The sequence below is a fragment of the Myxocyprinus asiaticus genome, chromosome 13 (genome assembly GCF_019703515.2).
Source record: "Myxocyprinus asiaticus isolate MX2 ecotype Aquarium Trade chromosome 13, UBuf_Myxa_2, whole genome shotgun sequence".
NCBI classification, from domain to species: Eukaryota; Metazoa; Chordata; class Actinopteri; order Cypriniformes; family Catostomidae; genus Myxocyprinus; species Myxocyprinus asiaticus.
The window spans coordinates 13,855,013-13,875,012 of NC_059356.1; the positions used below are offsets into that span (position 1 = coordinate 13,855,013).

General features: G+C 38.2%; 1 protein-coding gene across 5 annotated transcripts in view; it reads left to right on the plus strand.

The window, feature by feature from the left end:
* LOC127450642 (brain-specific angiogenesis inhibitor 1-associated protein 2-like) overlaps positions 1 to 20,000 on the plus strand; it is a 165,509-nt gene that overhangs the window by 140,615 nt on the left and 4,894 nt on the right. The window contains exons 10-14 of one of the 5 annotated variants that reach the window (XR_007899012.1): positions 5,783 to 5,984; positions 9,033 to 9,101; positions 9,182 to 9,335; positions 9,591 to 9,628; positions 17,402 to 17,654. Coding sequence is in view for 3 of the 5 variants with exons in the window: in XM_051714907.1 (XP_051570867.1) it covers positions 5,783 to 5,984; positions 9,033 to 9,101; positions 9,182 to 9,335; positions 9,591 to 9,628; positions 14,171 to 14,201 (494 nt within the window). In the remaining 2 variants the exon portion in view is untranslated. Of the gene's footprint in view, positions 1 to 5,782; positions 5,985 to 9,032; positions 9,102 to 9,181; positions 9,336 to 9,590; positions 9,629 to 14,170; positions 17,655 to 20,000 lie in introns of those variants that run through there. The other 4 variants (XM_051714907.1, XR_007899011.1, XM_051714906.1 and 1 more) reach the window with 4 other exon arrangements.

Genomic DNA, 20,000 nt, shown 5'->3' on the forward strand with positions numbered 1-20,000 from the left:
CACGAAGGCTGTTCCAAAAGGTAGGTATCTTAATTATGCTGCCTCTTAAGATATCTCATTTTGGCCAAATTCTAAGATAGCATTGTATGTAACCTGCCTCAGGTAGGCGATCCCAGAATGCACCGTGATGAACTCGGTGGAAAAATAAATCCAAGATGCTGGATGAAGTGAGGGAAATTTAGATTATAAATATACTTATAATCCATTCAATACAGAAAAGTATAGATAAATAACAGTTTAATATGACACAAAACTGAATATTTTAGCCAAAATGTGTGTGTGCTGTGCATATTTGGGCTTATTAGAGGATTGCGTAGTTTCTCTTGCGTCACCTGTATTGAAATCAGTTGTGAGTCGAGTGTCTCATGCGCTGCACGTGAGGAGTGCAATTTGAGTGATGTGCGGAGCTGCCTCCTATGTAGGCAGGAGACAGTGGTGCAGCTCACTAAGTTTTGGAAGAGACCCTTATTATTTTTTTCTTTTTTTTTTTTATCAGACATTTATCTACTCCATTTGGCGGTACACATTTGAAATATTTCTTACATTTAAGCTACCAAAACTAAAAGATGAGGAGCCACTGCCCTATCCAAGAAAAGCATAAAAGCCCATATATATGTGTGTGTGTGTGTGTGTGTGTGTGTGTGTGTGTGTGTGTGTGTGTGTGTATGTATGTATATATATATATATATATATATATATATATATATATATATATATATATATATATATATATATATATATATATATATAGCTCTGGAAAGAATGAAGAGACTACTGCCAAATTGTCAGTTTCTCTGGATTTACTATTTATAAGTATGTGTTTGAGTAAAATGAAAATTTTTGTTTTATTCTATAAAGTACTGACAACATTTCTCCCAAATTCCAAAGAAAAATGTTGCCATTTAGAGTATGTATTTGCAGAAAATGACAACTGGTCAAAATAACAATAAAGATGCAGTGTTTTCAGACCTCGAATAATGCAAAGAAAACAAGTTCATATTCATTTTTAAACAACACAATACTAATGTTTTAACTTGGGAAGAGTTCAGAAATTAATATTTGGTGGAATAACCCTGATTTTCAATCACATTTTTCATGCGTCTTGTCATGCTCTCTATCAGTCTTTCACATTGCTGTTGGGTGACATTTATACTAGTCCTGGCACAAATATTCAAGCAACACGGCTTTGTTTGATGGCTTGTGGCCATCCATCTTCCTCTAGATCACATTCCAGAGGTATTCAATGGGGTCCAGGTCTGGAGATTGGGCTGGCCATGACAGGGTCTTGATCCGGTGGTCCTCTATCCACACCTTGATTGACCTGGCTGTGTGGCATGGAGCATTGTCCTGCTGGAAAAAACAATCCTCAGAGTTGGGGAACATTGTCAGAGCAGAAGGAAGCAAGTTTTCTTCCAGGATAACCTTGAACATGGCTTGATTCATGTGTCCTTCACAAAGACGAATCTGCTCAATTCCAGCCTTGCTGAAGCACCCCCAGATCATCACCGATCCTCCACCTGGTCGTCTAATGCTTAGACAGAGATCTGGAGAGGCCTTCAAACCACAGTGTCTCGCACCCACTGTGAAATTTGGTGGAGAATTGGTGATGATCTGGGGGTGCTTCAGCAAGGCTGGATTCGGGCAGATTCATCTTTGTGAAGGACGCATGAATCAACCAAAAATGGATGGTTTGGTGGCATGTTCAAGAAATAAAGGTAATTTGACTTGTGGATTTGAAAATGTAAGATGATATAATAAATAGACATGTTAAACAGAAAAACACACAAGAAAACAAACAATAAACACAATGACCTCTTACTTCGGACAAAAACACCACAAACGATCACAACACATTTCTGATATATTAAGATGTTGAGTGCTAGCATAAATCAGTGTATGTGTCGGTGTCAAGTCCTTGTAAGAGTTTAAAACGACAACAGTCTTAGCCTGTGGCATTTGCCCCCCTCTTCTCCAGTCACCTGTGTAATCTGCAGTGCAGTTCTGTGTGCCTGATTTGTAAAGCACTTCAAAGTCAAAAGTTTTAATTGCTAGGAACCATCGTGTAATCCTAGCATTAGTGTCTTTCATTTGACCAAGCCAGGACAAAGCCGGTGGTCAGTTTCCAGTCTGAATTTGTGACCCGTCAGGTAATAACACAGGGAGTCCAGAGCCCACTTGATAGCCAAACACTCCTCCTCCACCATGGAGTATCAGGACTCATGGGGAAGGAGCTTCCTACTAATCTAGGCTACAGGTCTTAGCTCTCCTGGATCCCCCTGCAACAGCACGACTCCAATGCCACGTTCTGAAGCATCCATTTGGACTGTAAAATTCTTATCAAAATCAGGACTCTGCACAATTTGCTCCTTGCAGAGATAGTCCCTTAAGTCCTTAAAAGCAAGTTCACATTCACTAGACCATATTACCTTGTTAGGTTTGTCCTTTTTGGTCAGGGTGGTCAATGCAGCAGCTCGGGCAGAGAAATTAGGTGTAAAATGTCTATACCATCCTATGAGCCCTAGGAATGACCATACATGTTTATTAGTTTGAGGCCTCTCAGCAGACTAGATGGTCTCTATTTTGCTGACCTGTGGCCGGATCACTCCATGACCCAGCACAAATCCCAAATACTGAGTTTCCCCCTTAGCTAGGGAGCACTTGTCTGGGCGAAGAGTCAGTCCGGCACCCTTGATCCTGGTTAGCATGTCCTTCTGGTGAAAAAAATGCTTCTCCCATGAGTGGCTGTAGATGACGATGGCATCAAGGTATGCGGCTTTAAACCCCTCTGTACCTCTGAGAAGCTGGTCTGTCATCCGTTGAAAGGTGGATGGTGCCCCATGGAGCCCGAACGGAAGGGCCCAGAAGTGGAAGTGACCAATTGGTGTTCTGAAGGCGGTCACCACCTGGCTCTCAGGAGTCAGTGAAACCTGCCAATAGCCCTTGCAGAGGTCGAGGGTACTGATGAACTTATGTCTACTTGTGTGAAGAGTCTAAGGAGTGTTGTAGCTACCTGCTTAGCGGTCATTTCTCTGAGAGGATACACCTCAAGGTATCTGGTGGCGTAATCACAAATGACCAGAATGAATCGGTTTCCTGGCTGGCTCCTCTCTACTGGACCTATCACATCAACCCTAAAATGCTCAAATGGTGTTTCAATGACAGTTAAAGGTATCAGTGATACATAGGCAGGTGTGCGACTAGCTGTAAATTGGCATTCTGGGCAGGTCTTGCAGTAATCCTTCACTTCACTGTACATCTTGGGCAAATAAAACCGCTTAGAGATGCGCATCAGTGTCTTCATAAAGCCTAAATGTCCTGACCAAGGGATTGTGTGACTTAGCTCAAGCACCTCTTTCCTGTGTGTCTTAGGGATGACTAATTGAGTTCCATCCTCCTTATTCTCCCTATAGAGTAGGCCTTTCTTCAGAACAAACGTCTCCCCAATAGCTGGCAACACACACACTTCTTTTTTTTAGCTTGCTTAAAGCACTCTGCTAAGGTGGGGTTCTCCCTTTGTAGCTAGGTTGTTGGGAATAGTTACACCTGACTCTGTTAACTCTGGTTCCCCCCCAGATCTAGTTCTGCTTGGTCAGTGCTGCCAAAAAGCCCTTCAACATGCTCTCTATGCCTTCCTAGCCTCTCCTCTGTGAGCCTAGGCTCTCCCACAATATCTGCAGCAGAAAAAGGCATCTTATACAGGGCATTAGACACTGTCTCTTGGGCAATGCACTGTGCTTGGGCTCTAGTAACTACCCCACACCATGCTGTACTCTGTACTAGGTCTGGAAGAATGGGCATATCAGTACCTAGCAAGATGGGATATGGGAGATTGGTGGTTACACCAACTCTCATGAGGTAAGACCGGTTTTGAGCCTCTCTCTCTCTCTCTCTCTCTCTCTCTCTCTGTGTATATATATATATTATACACATCAGCTCTGGGTAGCTCTGTTCTATAACCATGCACACAAACAACTGAGTCAGTCTCCTCCTCACTCCATGTATGTCTAGGGATGAACTTGGCTTGTACAAGAGTTCATGAGCCGCCTGTGTTTATAAGTGCAGAGAGTGGTTTGCCATTAAGTAGGACAATTATGACTGGCTCTGTGTTATGTTCAGGGGTGGATGGCTAACTTGGACAAGGAACCCAGCAAAGGCTAGTGGTCTTAGGCTTTTTCAAAGGGCAGAGGAGACTAGTATGACCATGTTCTTCACAATTAAAACAAACTACACTGCCCTTGTCAGAATGTTTCAGTGATGGTGTAGGCTTAGTGTGGGTAGGCTTCAGGATCTTGGTTTGGCTATGAGTATGAGAACTTGAAACAACCCCAGACCCCTCAGACTTACCCCGGGATGGATAGAGAATGCCAGCATACCGGTAGTTCCCAGGGCCCTTTCTCTGCAGCAATGTAGGCCTCAACGAGCTTGGCAGCATCTGCAGCTGTGGAGGGGTCTCACTCCTTGACCCAGGTTTTTATGTCAGGGTAGAGCACACGAAAGTGTTGCGCTAGAACCAATGTCTCCATATGTCCTTCTTTTTGCTGCTTCCAAACTTCAGTCATTCACCGAAATAGTCCTTGAGACAGGTGTAAATCTCTTGGGAGGTCTCTTCTGCAGGCGTGTCCCTGGCCTGGAACCTATGCCGCTATGTTTCAGCTGAAATGTCATAGTTGGTCAAGATTGCTTTATTTATTTTAAGATTGCTCAACATAGTCCTGTGACAGCAAAGGGTCCATAGCAACAAAAGCACTCCATGCTTTGCCAGTCAGTAAAGGAATAAGGCGGATGGCCCAGTCCTCATTCCACCAGTCTCTCAAATGTGGTTAGATAGTGCTCGATGTCATTGTTGTCCTCCAGCTTTGCAAGACATGGCTCCAGGTCTATCACCTGCTCTGGCTTTCCAGTAGCAATAGTGCCAGTTCTGGTGTGCTCAATGTCCAGCTGCATCTGGGTGACTTGGTGTTGGAGGACTTTATAATGATGTTCCCGTTGTGTAGCGTCTCTCTCCTGCCTCCTGTCCCATTCCTGCTGGTACTGCAAGAAACTCTCGAAAATACGTGCAAGAGCAGTGAAAGACTATCCAACACATCACTGAACGGGGCTATCCCACTTCTGAGTAGAGTGGCCCAACGATCAGGGTCAAAAGTGACATGCCAGACAGTGATGAAGTGGATCCCAAAATGGTATTTATTAAGGTGCCAAAAATTATTTGCAGTGAAAATATAAATTAGAAACAAAAGAATTACAAAAATAAAAATCCAACAACATGCAAAAATGGCTAAAAAAGCAAATGGCACAAATTCACAACACTGCTGACATACAAGTGCACTCTGAGTCAATTTGATTGAACTGACATGAGCTCTATAGCTCCCTCTTTTAAAGGGTCTAGCTCCTCCCCTGGAATGAAGTTACAGGGGAGGAATGAAAACAAACAAAACAATCAAATATACACAAAGTACAATGACAAAATGACAAAGAATGACAAAACAACCAGTACGTTCACAGACAATACAATATTTGTTAACAGAAAGTGTAATTAACAGCAAAACTAAAGACAAAACCGGCTGTTATTAACTTCCCCCCTCTGACAACATTAACAAATGGTATGGTCCAATTTGAGGGGTGTGGCTGTTGAGAACTGGTTGAGACCAGAAACAATGTTTCTTTTGAGTTTGAGTTTTTTTAAAGAAAAATGCCTAATAAAATGCTTTAAAATAATTGGAATTATTATAATTAATTTACTATTGTAAATTTGATATATTTGTATATTTTAATTTCTCTCTAGGAGAGACGAGAACTCTGCCCAGGTCAAGTTCCATGGCGGCAGGTCTAGAGAAGAATGGACGCTCTCGAGTACAGGCCATTTTCTCCCATGCTGCTGGTGACAACGGCACCCTGCTCAGCTTCACTGAGGGCGACATCATCACCCTGCTGGTGCCTGAGGCTCGTGACGGCTGGCACTATGGAGAGAACGAGAAAAACAAGATGTAAGCACTCAATAAGACATACAAAAGCAACAGAACGGGATAGAAACTTGCGCTTGGTCATAGCTGTGCCACAGTGGGGTGTGCACATGCTCAGAAATACAAGAGCTTTTGACTCATGGGGACCCAGGTTGAAGTCCGACCTGGGTCATTTTGCTGATACCTCTCTCACTCTCTCACAGGCAGAAAGGTCCGATTTCTTTGCTTCTGTTGAAGCACACAAGATGCTCTTTGTAACTTTCTCAAATCATGCTGTATAACATTGATGAGGTTTTGCACAAACTAAAGCACATCTAAGCACATTGCCTCAATTGTTAAGCCCGAGTTGTCAATCAATAAGGCACACTTTCTATTTTCAAATGATATTTTAACCATTTTTGCACAAGAAATTTTTTGCACCCATTTTTTGCACATTTTTTGTTTGTTTTTGCTCCAAAAAAGAGAAGGAAAAAAAACCATTTTTGCATAGAAGACCCATCATTCATTGCAGAGCCCAGGACCTGATGGTAAACCAGATAATGGTCCTGCCACAACTGATCTCCAAGAGCTCTTCACCGCATTTCTGAGCCTGGATCTATGTGACAATGACTGCTGACTGGTGTGACTTTCCTGCTGAGCTGTTCTCACACAGGCAGATGGATCATCACTTGTCATCATTCATCCCTCGATCATCACTCGTCAGGACTGATGTGCAGGGTCCAGGGTATCATGTACAATGATGCCAGTTTCTGGAGTCCCTGGGAGTGTATTGGTTCTATGACTCCCAAAGTTTCCTGGGCTGCAGATGTGCTCTGCACTTATGTCACTGGTGTCCACTCAACCATGTCCTGAAAAATTGGGAGGAGCCACTTATGGTGAGGAACTACAGCCTGATGTTGGTTGGGCTGTAGCTCTGTAAGCAGCACCTGGGGAATCTGAAATCTAAGAGTGCCCAGCAGGCTGGCTTATATGATCAGGCAGAGATTCTCACCCTAATGGAAGACATTCACTGTGGCACGTGGAGCCGTGCCAGCTGGTTGGCAGGACGGAGGCTAATCCAGTAGTTAACCTTGTCCAGTAGGACGATCGCCATGAAATCCCCAGAGGGCAGAGCAGGCTGGTGGAGGTGCAGGACAGCCGATGTTGTTTCAGAAGCAACAAGTGATGTAGTTTCTGAGCTGCCCACCATTATGTCTTCAGTGACAACGTCTGGCGATGTCACTTCTGAGTTGTCCTGGGTGTCGGTGTGGGCCATCTTCTTTAGTCAATGGGACGGCACTACACTCCACTACCTCTATTCCGGTGAGATGCCCATTTATCACAGATGGGGCCTTGATTGTAGCTTCTGTGGTGAGAAAGCTACAAAGCCCTTCCTGCTGCCATTTTCCATAATCACTGTTGCACTCACAATCACTCCAGATGTACAGAAGAGTGTGTCGCAGCTGTCCACTGCCCAAGCTGTTGGGCAGATTGGAGATGTAGAGGCTCACACCAGGGTGACGGCTCTTAATGTCCTCTGGATTCTTCAGTCCGGCTCTTCTCTCAGTCTGACGCTCCTCATAGGACTTGTAGTGGCTGATAGACCCTTGATGGTCACTGATTAGCATCCCATCCAGAATTTTGATGGCCCTCTCGGCAGCATCAAAACTGGCGTAATGGCAAAGCATAACCCTTTGATCCGTTCTCATTGCATATCACTTTGCAAGACAGCGTGTCCCTGAAAACTAAGAACATCTCATATAGTGCAATGCTTTCGATGTCCTTGCGAAGCTCATAATGCAGATTTTCCCGATTCCACTTCTCCACAATGAAGTCATGCTGGGCCCACACTATCCTCATTGGCCTGCCCTAAATGTCCTCAAAGTAGAAGAATATCTATTTTATCTCTAGGTTGTTGGCTCAAAGTTAACATGAATGATAGTTTAATCTTAAAAACAATTGATCTTTAAAATAATAAATATAATGTAATGAACATTATTGCATTTCATTATGTAAACATAATTCAGAACATTACATCAAGTTGACTTTCAAGCCGATCAATATTTTAATACAAATATTTAACCCATTTCAAATTATAATTTAGCTCTTTTAGACTTTTATCTTTAAAAACTATTATAAAGAGCTAAAAAATAAAGTTGAAAGCCATTCCATAATATTAATAATAAAGCAATGATATTATTACTTTGAGGTCTGCTCTTAAGCGTACGTTATGATTAGGTCTTACTCAATGTAAATAATATAATGGTACAAGATCTGTTGGGACATACTGTAATTGTTTCTTATACAAAAGAATGCAGGTACAGTAGATATGTTGTAGTGAGTGATGAAGGAAAATTTGTGGGTCTTCTCTTTTTGATAAGAAATGTACGAGTTCATATTGAGATCTCTGACTTTTGACTGCAGACTTTGGCAAATCTATACACAGTTTCAGCAATTTTGAAATCTCTTCTAAAACACAAGAGGAGATACATTTAATGAGCCACATAAACTGATTTTTTCCAGTGATTTGTTTTTTTTTTGGGTGTGAGCTTCATTTACATAATCACCAGCCAGACAGAGTGAAAATTTTCAGCGGACTCAGCTACATGTCTGAAAACGCCCTAAATCACTCTAGTACAATTGTTTATGCTCACGTGGTACTCATGTTGTTATTTCGGCAAGCTCCACGTGACAGGGAATAAGAGAGAGAGTTTGTTGCGGTGAGTCAGTATGTTTGTCACTCCTCCACTATTCTTAATCAGCAAGTGTGTCAAACCTCCAACTGAAGAAAGCGAGATCTCAGCAAAACAATTGGCATGTGACACCCTCGGCCAAAATTGAGTTGTTTGGAGTCTGCTAGTGTGGCATGGGCTTAAGATTGCATGGGTCTTTTTCTCAGTAGAAAAATCTTAGAAGCAGGACATTTGAAGCAGTACTCTCTATTTGCTCTTCATTTAATCTCATTCCTGACTAGAAAAAAATTGGGATATTAAAGACATCTCACTTTTGATTTTTCTTTTGAATGGGTTTTTATCCATTTGATCCACTTATCATGTGAAATTGAGTTTTTAAAGAAAAGCTCTTTCCTTTCAGGCGTGGCTGGTTTCCTTTTTCCTACACTCGAGTGCTGCCCGACAGTGAGAGTGAGAAGTTAAAAGTCAAGTATGTACCCTTACACACCCAAAAGAGTTCACAATGCGTGGTTTTGTGCAATAATTAATTGACTGATCTTCCTTCTCTAGTCTTCATCATGGGAAGAGCAGTAGCACAGGGAATCTACTGGAAAGAGAGGACATGTATTTGCCTATGCCCGACTATGGACTGACTGCCCGGCTCTTGGCACAGAGCCTTACACAGACTCGACCACGCCCATACAGCATGGCAGGCTTTGCACAGGTACTCACATACATGTATTAGCTTTTGACAGGTATCTCTTACTGATATATCTGCTTTCTTAGGAATGTTTCTCTGTATTCTTTTTAACTCTGCATATTCTATTTGTATTCTGTATTCTGCTGGTGTGGGTACTCTTAATATGCATGATTTACATTCCTTTAGTACTATGCGTTGATGCACTGTTGGATATTTTCCCTCAAAGCTCAAAAATGAGTTGCTAAGCAGTCCTGAAATTTTATTTTTTACAAATTCCAGCCAGCACTAGAGGATTATGACAATCCTTTTGCCACAAGGTAAGATCGGCTCACAATGAACAGAAATAACCAACACTAAATAATGAATCAGTCTAGTCTTTTCAATATACCCCAAATGCAAAAACCCTACTGCTAGTTATAAATGTGATTTGTGAATAGTAGTTTTTTTCCTGTTTCTTAGCTCTTGCTTGCTTATGCTAAATGTGCAATGTAGTGCTGATATTTGTTGGAAGACCTACCCTGTTCTATCAGAGAATTGTAACTCGTTTCTCAAGAGAAGGTTGTGTATCTGTCTGTGTGTGTGTTTGTGCCTGTGCGCAGTAGAGTGAATGAGCTGTTGAATTTGAGATAAGAGAAGCATCGTCGTGTGAGATGCATCGTTGTTGACATCACTGTAACTTCACTGTGTGTGTGATCCATTCAGGTCAGGATCTGAGCTGTTCATAGTCTATGTGCCCAAAATTCACTGTCTCGAGTTGCAACAGTTAAAAAAAAATCCCTATTTCAGTACTCTTTAGGTAAAGCTCTATCGATAACACTTGTGTCATGCTGTCGGTTACCACAGACAGTACTTTTGACTTGTTATAGTATGTAATAACAGTATGTATGTAATAGATGTAATAATAGTATGTATAATAATAAAAAAAAATTACAATGGAAGTCCGTTATTAGGCGATAAGATACGAGAGTCTGAGCTATATTGTGAATGTTGTCACTGCTGAATTGAAGTGAAATATCGCCTGAAACCCCTTCAGATGAGACTATATTCACAATATGGCACAGTCTTGTGCATTATTGCTTTTATAATACGGTTACTACATCATGAAAATATCAAGGGAACAAATATATGTAAAATCATTAAATGTCATCCTTCCTTATAAAAGATATAGATGAAATTACCTTGACATCACACCGCAGCAGGATTATTATAGTTTTGGATTCAAATTTGGAATTAAATTTGTCATTTCAATTTGATTTTAGTTTTTTTTTTTTTTTCACACTTTGTCTGTTAGTTTTAGTTTAGTTTTCATTTTCTCAGTGTTTTCTAGTTTCATTTTAGTTAGTTTTTATTTCAGTTTTAGTATTTTATGGCTGCCAAAGCTAAAGCATTTACTGGTATCATTTAAAATGGCTAACGTCATTACATTTTTCTGGGAAGTCTTGTGCAGTGCTACCTTTATTTAGTGGCATTTTCATGTTTAATTAAATTAGATTTGTAAATTATTCAAATTTACAGTTTTTCTCAAACGCTTTGTCTCATTTTTTTGAAACGGTCTTAACATTCTCTAAACTGTAAGTGCAATTGTGCAACTGTTATTATGGGACATCACAACTCTATTGCATGTCTGCAAAATGTGGTAACTCACCCAAAACATTTAATTCATGCTTCAAAACCTAGTTATTGTGTCAGCAAATTGGCCAATGCCACCAAAATGAAGAGTTATTTTTGTCATCGTGTGAGCCGTACTGGTCAAAATGTTTAGATGTTTCTTCACCATGGCAGTCAACTCTGGAAATGCTTGTTATATACAAATTTCATTTTTGTTCTACTTTTTTGTTGACACTGACTGCTTACTGTACTATACAAGAATGTCAGTTTTGTCTAGCTGAATGCTGTTGTGTATCACACTGAGCTTTATAGATACTGATTTCAACAGTAGGTAAAAGTTTACTGGGAAAATTCAATGCTGTACAATACTGTAGTACACAGATAAAGGATATGCACATTTGTATGTATACAGTAAATGTATTTTTGTAGCAATGTGTTACATGTAAACAGAAAATTCACATTTGCATGTCAGTTTTTACACATTTCTTACATGTAAAGTCATTACCACAAAATGACATCCATGCAAAAAAAAACAAAAAAAAAACAGCAACAATGGAAAAAATTTAGTAGATCTGTAAAAAAGCAATAAATTGTTTAGCAGACATCACAAACATTCCATGTCATAGACATTTATGGAATATACATGTATGTCTGACAGATTTTGATAATTGAATGGATAATTTTGCATGTTATGGCTCACACGATGAAAGAATGTTTAGAAGTTGTGAAGAGTATGACAAATTCACTGAGAATCAACTCATCAGTTTTGATCAGAAAGCCATGTGCATTTAGTTATTGTGCAAATTGTAGACAATTGTACTTACTCTTTTGCACACATGTGCCAAAACACGTGCAGTTTGCTTAAATGAATAAGAAATTCAAATCTGGTGTGAACAAGAAACTAATTGTTCAGAGATTTGAACTTATTGTTGTGGAAAAAAAAAAAAAAAAGATTCTTATTCGAGAATTGTGCCAAAGCGATTGAGAAAACCTGTAATAATATAGGGAGAAAATGGGTAAAGTGGGACTGTTAAACTTGACCCCTATTGTATCCATTTGTATTTCCTTAAATGGTTAAAAATCAGTACCAAACTAATCTTTGAGAAGTTAATTACTTTTTGAGGTTTTAAATTGATGATTTTACATCAGGAGGTGTGGCAGTGCTGATTTCATGACCAATGGTGAGAAAAGCAATGATAAAGAAATTTTTTTACATATGATGATTTATGATGTGAAGGTGGGTAAGAAAATATAAAAATTCAACTAATTTGTAGATATTTTCTATAGAATAGTTTTCTTCTGTCCCACTTTACCAACACTGTTTGAAAAAAAAATCTGAGATATTTTTTTGCTTTTGACTAAGGTAGGAGACATCCTAAACTTTCTACAAATGTTTAATATCAGGTTATGTGGCATTTGGCCAAGTTAAAGTGCCAAGAAAAGTAAAATTTCCAAAAGTTTCCCACTTTGCCCATATTCACCCTACTTTATATAAAAAAAACTAAAACTAAAATGAATTCAAGGTGATTTTTATTTTTAGTTAGTTTTGGAGTTATGAAAAAGTATTTTAGTTTAGTTTCAGTTTTTTTTCCAATCATTTCAGTTTTTATTTTATTTTTCAGTCAACGAAAATGTTTTCATTTAGTTTTATTTTTCGTTAACTTTTCAACCACACTTTCTGGTTCTTCAGAGCATCAGCTTTTATTGGTGGATATGAGCAGCACTGTGATTTGAATAATCTGTTAAGCATTTTATGATATAATAATTTTTGTTAATGGAAGTTATTGTTGTAGTGTAGAAATACTGTATTTGTAGGTCCTTTTTGAACTATTGACAAAACCAGTTTTAACTTGTTCTAATAGGCGTGTATGATTTTATTGCACAGGTTGAGGAATACACATCCTCACACATCTACTACACTTCTGAACCCTGAGAAATGTTGCATATAAAATTGAAAACTACCATCAGTCAGACTTGCAATATGCATCTTTACTGCTTAAATTATTGGTCCATGTACAGTACATAATTACAATTGACATTCAGTACGTAAATGGCAGATTTGAACAAGTTACTTATTGCATTCAAAATAAATGCCAAGGCATATTTTAAAAGTAGCTCATTAGTTTTATTTGGTTATCTTTTCACAAACAGCCTGTATGCGCTGCAGTGGTGGAGATGGGGTCTGTATCATCCCATTAGATCTTACATGGTGGTATAAGACAGCGCAGATTTGGCCTTTTTTTCTTTCACGAAAACGTTTTGCGGTAACATTTTGAAAATTAAATCAGACGTTTGCAATCAAAATTTGTGTGATTCCTTTGTGAAATCTACCACCAGCAGCTTCGGGCCATTTGGGTCTCATTAGAGCAGATGAGATAATAATGATGGTGATCCTTGAAATATCATGATTTATGTCAAATCCAAAGTTTGTCCTGATCCACTGATCCTGATTGCTATCCAAAAATGTCCAAAATCGAATCTTTTTACCCCACAAACAGCATTTTTTATGCATTTTCTGCTCCATTACAGCGAAGCACCATTTAACGACCCTTTAACAACCCTTTGGGGTGATGCACAGTGATACAAGTAGTAGCTCTGTGGAAAGCTCATAGCTGTGCTTTATCATGTATAAATTGACCAACTATCCATTTTATAATTTTTGTTATTCCATTATTCTAAAATTTGGAAATAGTAATAAAAAGAATGTGTAGGTGTCCAAACCTTTGGTTGGCAATGTAGGTAAGCAATTTTATCACAATGCTAGTCTTGTGGTTATGCCATGCCCCATAGACTTCCATTGTAATTGTGTTGGGTACACGGTTTATTTTTTACGAATTGAGAGATGAGGCAAAATTATTTTCTGTGGTGAATGGCATTTACAGAAACTGTATATTGAGCTTAAGTTATAATTAACACCTTTTAGCAACCTTTTCACCATAAATATAAATTAAAGTAAAACCTGATCAAATCTGAAGATGAATGATTGTTACCAATTTTAATAGTTTCTTTTAAATAAATAACATTTTGTTAATATAAGTAATGTATTTTTGGAAAATGGGCCTCTACAAATCAAGTTGTCCCATGGCGTATTTAATTGCTGATGTATCTGATCTTGGTTGTTTAGTTGAACAGATTTTGTTTCCAGCCCCCTACACGTGTGACTCCTGCCCATTTCTGGTTGTCTTGTCTTTTCTTCATTTCTCTCTAAATGTGTCCGACCTGGCAAGCTTCCTTCTCTCTTTGTTCCACAGTTCCGATGGCAAATTGATTTCGACAGTGTGAACACAGACAGACTATCAGACACAGATACAGCTCCGGATAGAACAGGGGCCACGCCCCTACTTCCCTTAGCCCCTCCCCCTCTTAAGCTCTGCCTCCACACACTCCTCCTCCAATGGAAGAGGCCGGTCTCATCCCTCCTTTCTGTGCTCTCTTCCTTCCGGGGCGATAGTGGCGGTCGTGTGTGGTGGGTCGGGGGGGAACTGTGAGAAGAACGACCGGAACGCAGTCCAACTGCTCGCCTTGCCGCTTTCCGGACTCTGATTTGCCTGTAGTAACGCCGCTATGACATTGCTGTGGACTCCAAAGAGACTGCTTACCACATCCTGTCTTTCATGCATGAGCACAAGATTTGCTATGTGATTGTTTTTTAAAATGACATCATCATGTAAAAGTGCCAAAAGAAAAGCAAATTTGGTATTTTGCAGCAGCTCTCCTAATTACAAAGCTGTTGCTCATTGTTTTTTTTAAGCAGAATTTATGGGAGCCTCATGCAAAGTGAGGAGTGTTTTTTTAATTATTTGTGGTTGTGCAGAGTGCTCTCTCTATCTGTGTGTGTGTGCGTTTGTGTGTGCGTTTTTAAGAGCCTTTGGTTTTTTGTGATCCCTCATGTATTACCTGGTGCTCCTCTTGTCCAGAAGCTGTTTTACTTTGTGCCAAAACAAACAGCAGCTTAGATTTTCTTTCACTTCACAAACATCATTGGAATATTTGAAAGGAAGATCTGCATCCCAGATTAAACAAGTGCCAAAAGAGTGAACCTATGAAATGACAATGAAGGTTGCATGAGCTTCAAAATACTTGGGTAGGACTCTGCTGTTTGCCAAGACCAGCATGTGTCTGCTCACCCTACATGCATGAGAGAAAAGTGCTCTGAGCATAAACTCAAACCCTTTTTTCCCTAAAAAAACAAAACAAAAACATTATCCTGTCTCAGACACCTTAAAGTATATGGTTAGAATGTTATTAAAATGAAAATAATCACAAGATAACCTAATTCATATTCACAAAATAAAATAAACTCTAAATACAATTCACAAATGCAGAACTAGGGATGGGAATCTTAAGTAATTGAATGATTATAGTTCAGATTCCTCTTAACAGATACATTATGCCTTAAGTACACATTACACAGTAACAGTTCTTAGTTCATTTGCAGTCGGACATGACGACATGAATGACTTGTGGTTCAGTTATGTTAAGTTTGGCGTTGTAGATTCAAATCAACCGGCTCATAAGAGTAATTTGTTTGGGAATCAAACTACACTGGTCATGCTGTAGATTCAATTGACCGTCTCATAAGAGTTTTTCCATTGGGAATCAGACTACACTAGTACTACACTGCTTGTCTGCAAAGGCTGAAGAAAGCATGTTCGAGAAAAGATAAGTTATGAAAATTATTCAGTTTCGGTATTTAAAACAAAAAAATCAATGGAACAGATTCTGATTAATTCTTACCCCTAAGTATAACCTAATTCACATGTACAAAATATGATTTGCAAATGCAAAACAAGATTCATAAACACACAAAATAAATAAATACAAGTGCTCACAGTTGTCTTTTATCGTGAATTGGTTGAATCTGCATTTGCAAATTGTCAAATTTTTGGATCGCCTAGGATTTGTGTGTGAATGTTGAGACTTTTTCACAGCTTTTGATTCACAGTTACATTTTTGAAGTACGTCTGTTATCCAATCAGATGAGATGTTTTTTAGCCCAGCCAATCGAAGTACTTAACAAACAGTGGTGATACTGTGAGTGATGCCTCATTTTATGGAGTTCAATGCATCGGGAAACACTGACATGTGTAATGAAAGAGCCTTTAGGTTATGCATTTGTGAATGAGAGTTTGTGAATATATCATTTTGAGACTATATTGACCCCATAATAAGTGCCACCAGCCCATGTCTTTATAACATTGTATGTTTCCATGGAGTTTTAGGATGTTGACTGACTGATCTTCTGGAGCTGTGGTGTAGTCCTTGCTGTGTTGATGTTCTTTTGTTTCTTCTTTTGAAAACAAGTTATTGATTTCCTTGGAAAATAGACGAACTAGGAAAAATGCTCAAGAAATCAGTGTATCAATCACAATATGCATGCTGAGGAGGAACATAGTGAACATTAATCTTGAATGTATGGTGACTTTTTACGAAAAGAATAAATATCTATATATTAATAAAACATTTCTTCAAATGAGCTTTGGAAGATTTTTAATGTCATCCTGAATCTTATATTCTTTGCATTGAACATAATAAACCCCACCACCTTAACTGTCATCCACAAATCAAAATCAGGGGAAGTTATGATTGTAATTATTGTTGTCCTTTGAGACTTTACCACCCCATTTGAACCCTTACTCACCTTCACATTGTCCTCAGATTGTCCTCAGAAGAGAACACACTTATGATCTAACATAGATTTTGTGCATGTGTCATTACATTGTGTCTGTATAAATATGTGAAATGTCCCTGTGTTTTTGTGGCCTGTGCTTGCCTGCTAGCCTTTTTTCTTCTAACTCCTCTTTGTGTTTTTACAGCTTGAAGTGATCTATTTGAGATGTATAAGAAACTAGAAAATCACACTTAAAATGTCTGAATGTCATTGCATTACAAAATTAGATAACATTAGATAACAAAATGTCAAACCAAGTGGCATCTGTTAACAAATTCTGCTTTTCCCAGAACAAAGACGTGGTATGAAGTAATTTCTGCTCAAATTCACACATCTTAGCAGTGTAACTTTAAATATAGTTCCTCATGTTACCTATGGACATGCTGCACAAAGTTTGACAACCAGAATGTGTCTAAATACTTTTAGATATCTATTGTTTTATCATTTGAAACCTAACAAACTTCTTTGTGTGAAATGTTTTGCTTGTGAAGTGTCCGTGCTATATTTCTTTATAATAAATGGCATTTGGTTTTATATTTTATTATATAATGCAAAGACATTTATACATTTTTGTGGCATAATTGTCCAAATACATTTTGGACCACTGTATATATGGAAATCTATTTTATAAGCATGCCTTTTATTTCGAAAACTGTGAACACTTTATTTAAATGTACTCCTCAAATGTTTATTTTTTTCAATACACTGTCTTTTATACAGTAAATTGGACTTGTTACTGTAGATTCCTAACCGAACTGCTGTGGGCAGACTTTTCATTTTGCACTATATTTTGAACCCATGTCATTTCTAGAAACGTGTTATTGACTCATCTATAAACATACGACTTTGACGTCATCCATCCGATTCAGCGACCAATCCAAAAACCCCAAAGCCATGTCACAGAGCGAGTAACCTACAACCATCTAACGCAACACTAACAGTCGTGTGAATGCGGTGGAAATGTAGCCATGCATAGCCTCGGTCTGAGGTACAAACCCCTGGACTCTCTTTACCTTCCAGTATGGGTCCTGAATTGTCCCGGTTCTGAGTGTTGCAGGACCTCCGTAAGTCACCTGCCTCCATTGCTGCTCAGCCAACCAATCATGCCCTTTCTTTTTTTCCTTTTTGTTTTTGTTTTTGCTCTTTACTCTCATTCGTTGTTCAACTTAAACGGGCACTAGGACTTCACAACTTTGTGTCGTCTCATGCCGCCACCTGCCTCTCTGGTTGGTTCTTGGCTTTTTTTTGTGTGTGGCATGTAATTCTTACCAGCCAGAGAGGTCATAGGTTGCCAGGAAATGGTGTTTTCATGGAGGCAATATGTTGGCACTGGAGGTAACCCGAAATCTAACTTTTGCATGCATCTATCAATGCTGACCAAAGTAAACACTCACAGACTTAACTGTCTTGTTCCATTTGCATGCTTGCTCAAAACACCCTTCATAGACTTCTCCAAATACCTGTTCATAAGTATATGTCAAATGAATCACTATATGCCTTTCAGCAGTACTTTATTACTGTATCTGAAACTAAAATGCAAGTTCTGTAGATCTTATTTAGTTTAAAGTTTAGCAATTTTTGGAATATTGATACTTTTTCTATAGATAAGTGTGCTTCCCAACCCTGCTGGAGGTCTTCAACAGTACACATTTTGGATGTCTTCCTAATCTTAACACAACTGATTTAACTCAACAGCTCGTTAGTAAAGGCCCCAAGACCTGAAAGGTGTCAGATAACGGAGACACCGGGAATGTGTGGGTGAAAATCACTAAAAGGTGCCCAGGTCACATTTTACCCCAAAAATCAAAAGGAAAAAATAAGAAATTGTTATGAACAAAGAAATAAAGTATATATATAACTTTTCAATTGTGACATTATTTTCATGATATTTTAAACCACGTTTACCCACCAATTCTCATTACTTCAATGCAAAATGAAGACTCATTCTCCTTTTACATATCTTTAAAGATAAAAGATTACATGTATTTAAACATAGTAGCATTTGTTGTGCTGCCTTCAATTACAAATCTTTTTTTTTTTTTTATACTTATATACACTACAACATTAAAACCACCTGCCTATTGAGTATGTCCCCCTCGACGCCAAAACAGCACCAACCCGCATCTCAGAATGGCATTCTGAGATGATATTCTTCTCACCACAATTGTACAGAGCAGTTATCTGAGTTACTGTAGACTTTGTCAGTTTGAACCAGTCTGGCCATTCTCTGACCTCTCTCATCAACAAGGCATTTTCATCCACAGAACTGATGCTCACTGGATGTTTTTTGGCAATATATTAGATGCAGACAAAAAAAAACAGGTTGGCGCTGTTTTGGCAGCACGAGGGGGACCTACACAATATTAGGCAGGTGGTTTTAATGTTGTGGCTGATCGGTGTATATGTGGATCATAAACAAGGTTGTCCAAGGTGATAAAAATTAGAAAGATTTTAAAAATCTGGTTTAAAACAGATGTGTCAAGTTCGTAGACATGTAGTCTTTGAGTTCAACATTTATAGCATTTTTTACAAAAAAATGGATTTAAAGACTTTAAAACTGTCATGTGATGCAACCATCAAGTAAAAGGTATTAAAATAGTTTCCTTGCACCTTGAATACATGAGTGTACATAACTTCATTCATTTCAAAAAAAGTTTTCAAACATATGTTTCGAGGTGAAAATTATTTTTACAAATATCATGAATTAAGTCAAGAATATCAAGAAGTTTCCTCGTGGCTCTACCAAATGACCTGAACCAAATGTGCCTTTTCATTAAAATATTGATATTTAATGACAAATTACAAAATTATGGTTTGTTTTAAATCTTCACACAGTCTTGTGGGTCTAAAGAGATCTTCTCTGTCGTATGATTTTTGTTACATGACAACAAAATGACTAACTACATGTTGGTTGCACCACATGACTGATTTGGTGGACAAAAGTTTTTTAAATATTAAATATATTTTAAAATAAAATGGTTTCACTGCATTTTTTTAAGAAATAATAATAAAAGATTATTCAGCACAACTCATGCCAACATTTCTTTTTCAAGAATTTCAGCATTTAATGAGATTTTTTTTATTTTTATTTTAATCCTTTTTTTTTTTTTTTAACTACATGACATTTTTTATTTTAAGCCCCAGAAAAAATATCAAAATTACTTTAAACTCAGTAATTGAAAGCATGTTCATCATAGAAGAGGTTTATTCAAGTCATTGTTTTGTGTGAAATGCATTTTTAATGTATTTTTTAATAATTTATTAGACGTGGACAATTTTTTTATTTTATTTTTTGGCTGCATCTAATATATATATATATATATATATATATATATATACACACACACACAGTTGTGCTCAAATGTTTGCATACCCTTGGAGAATTGGTAATATATGTACCATTTTTAAAG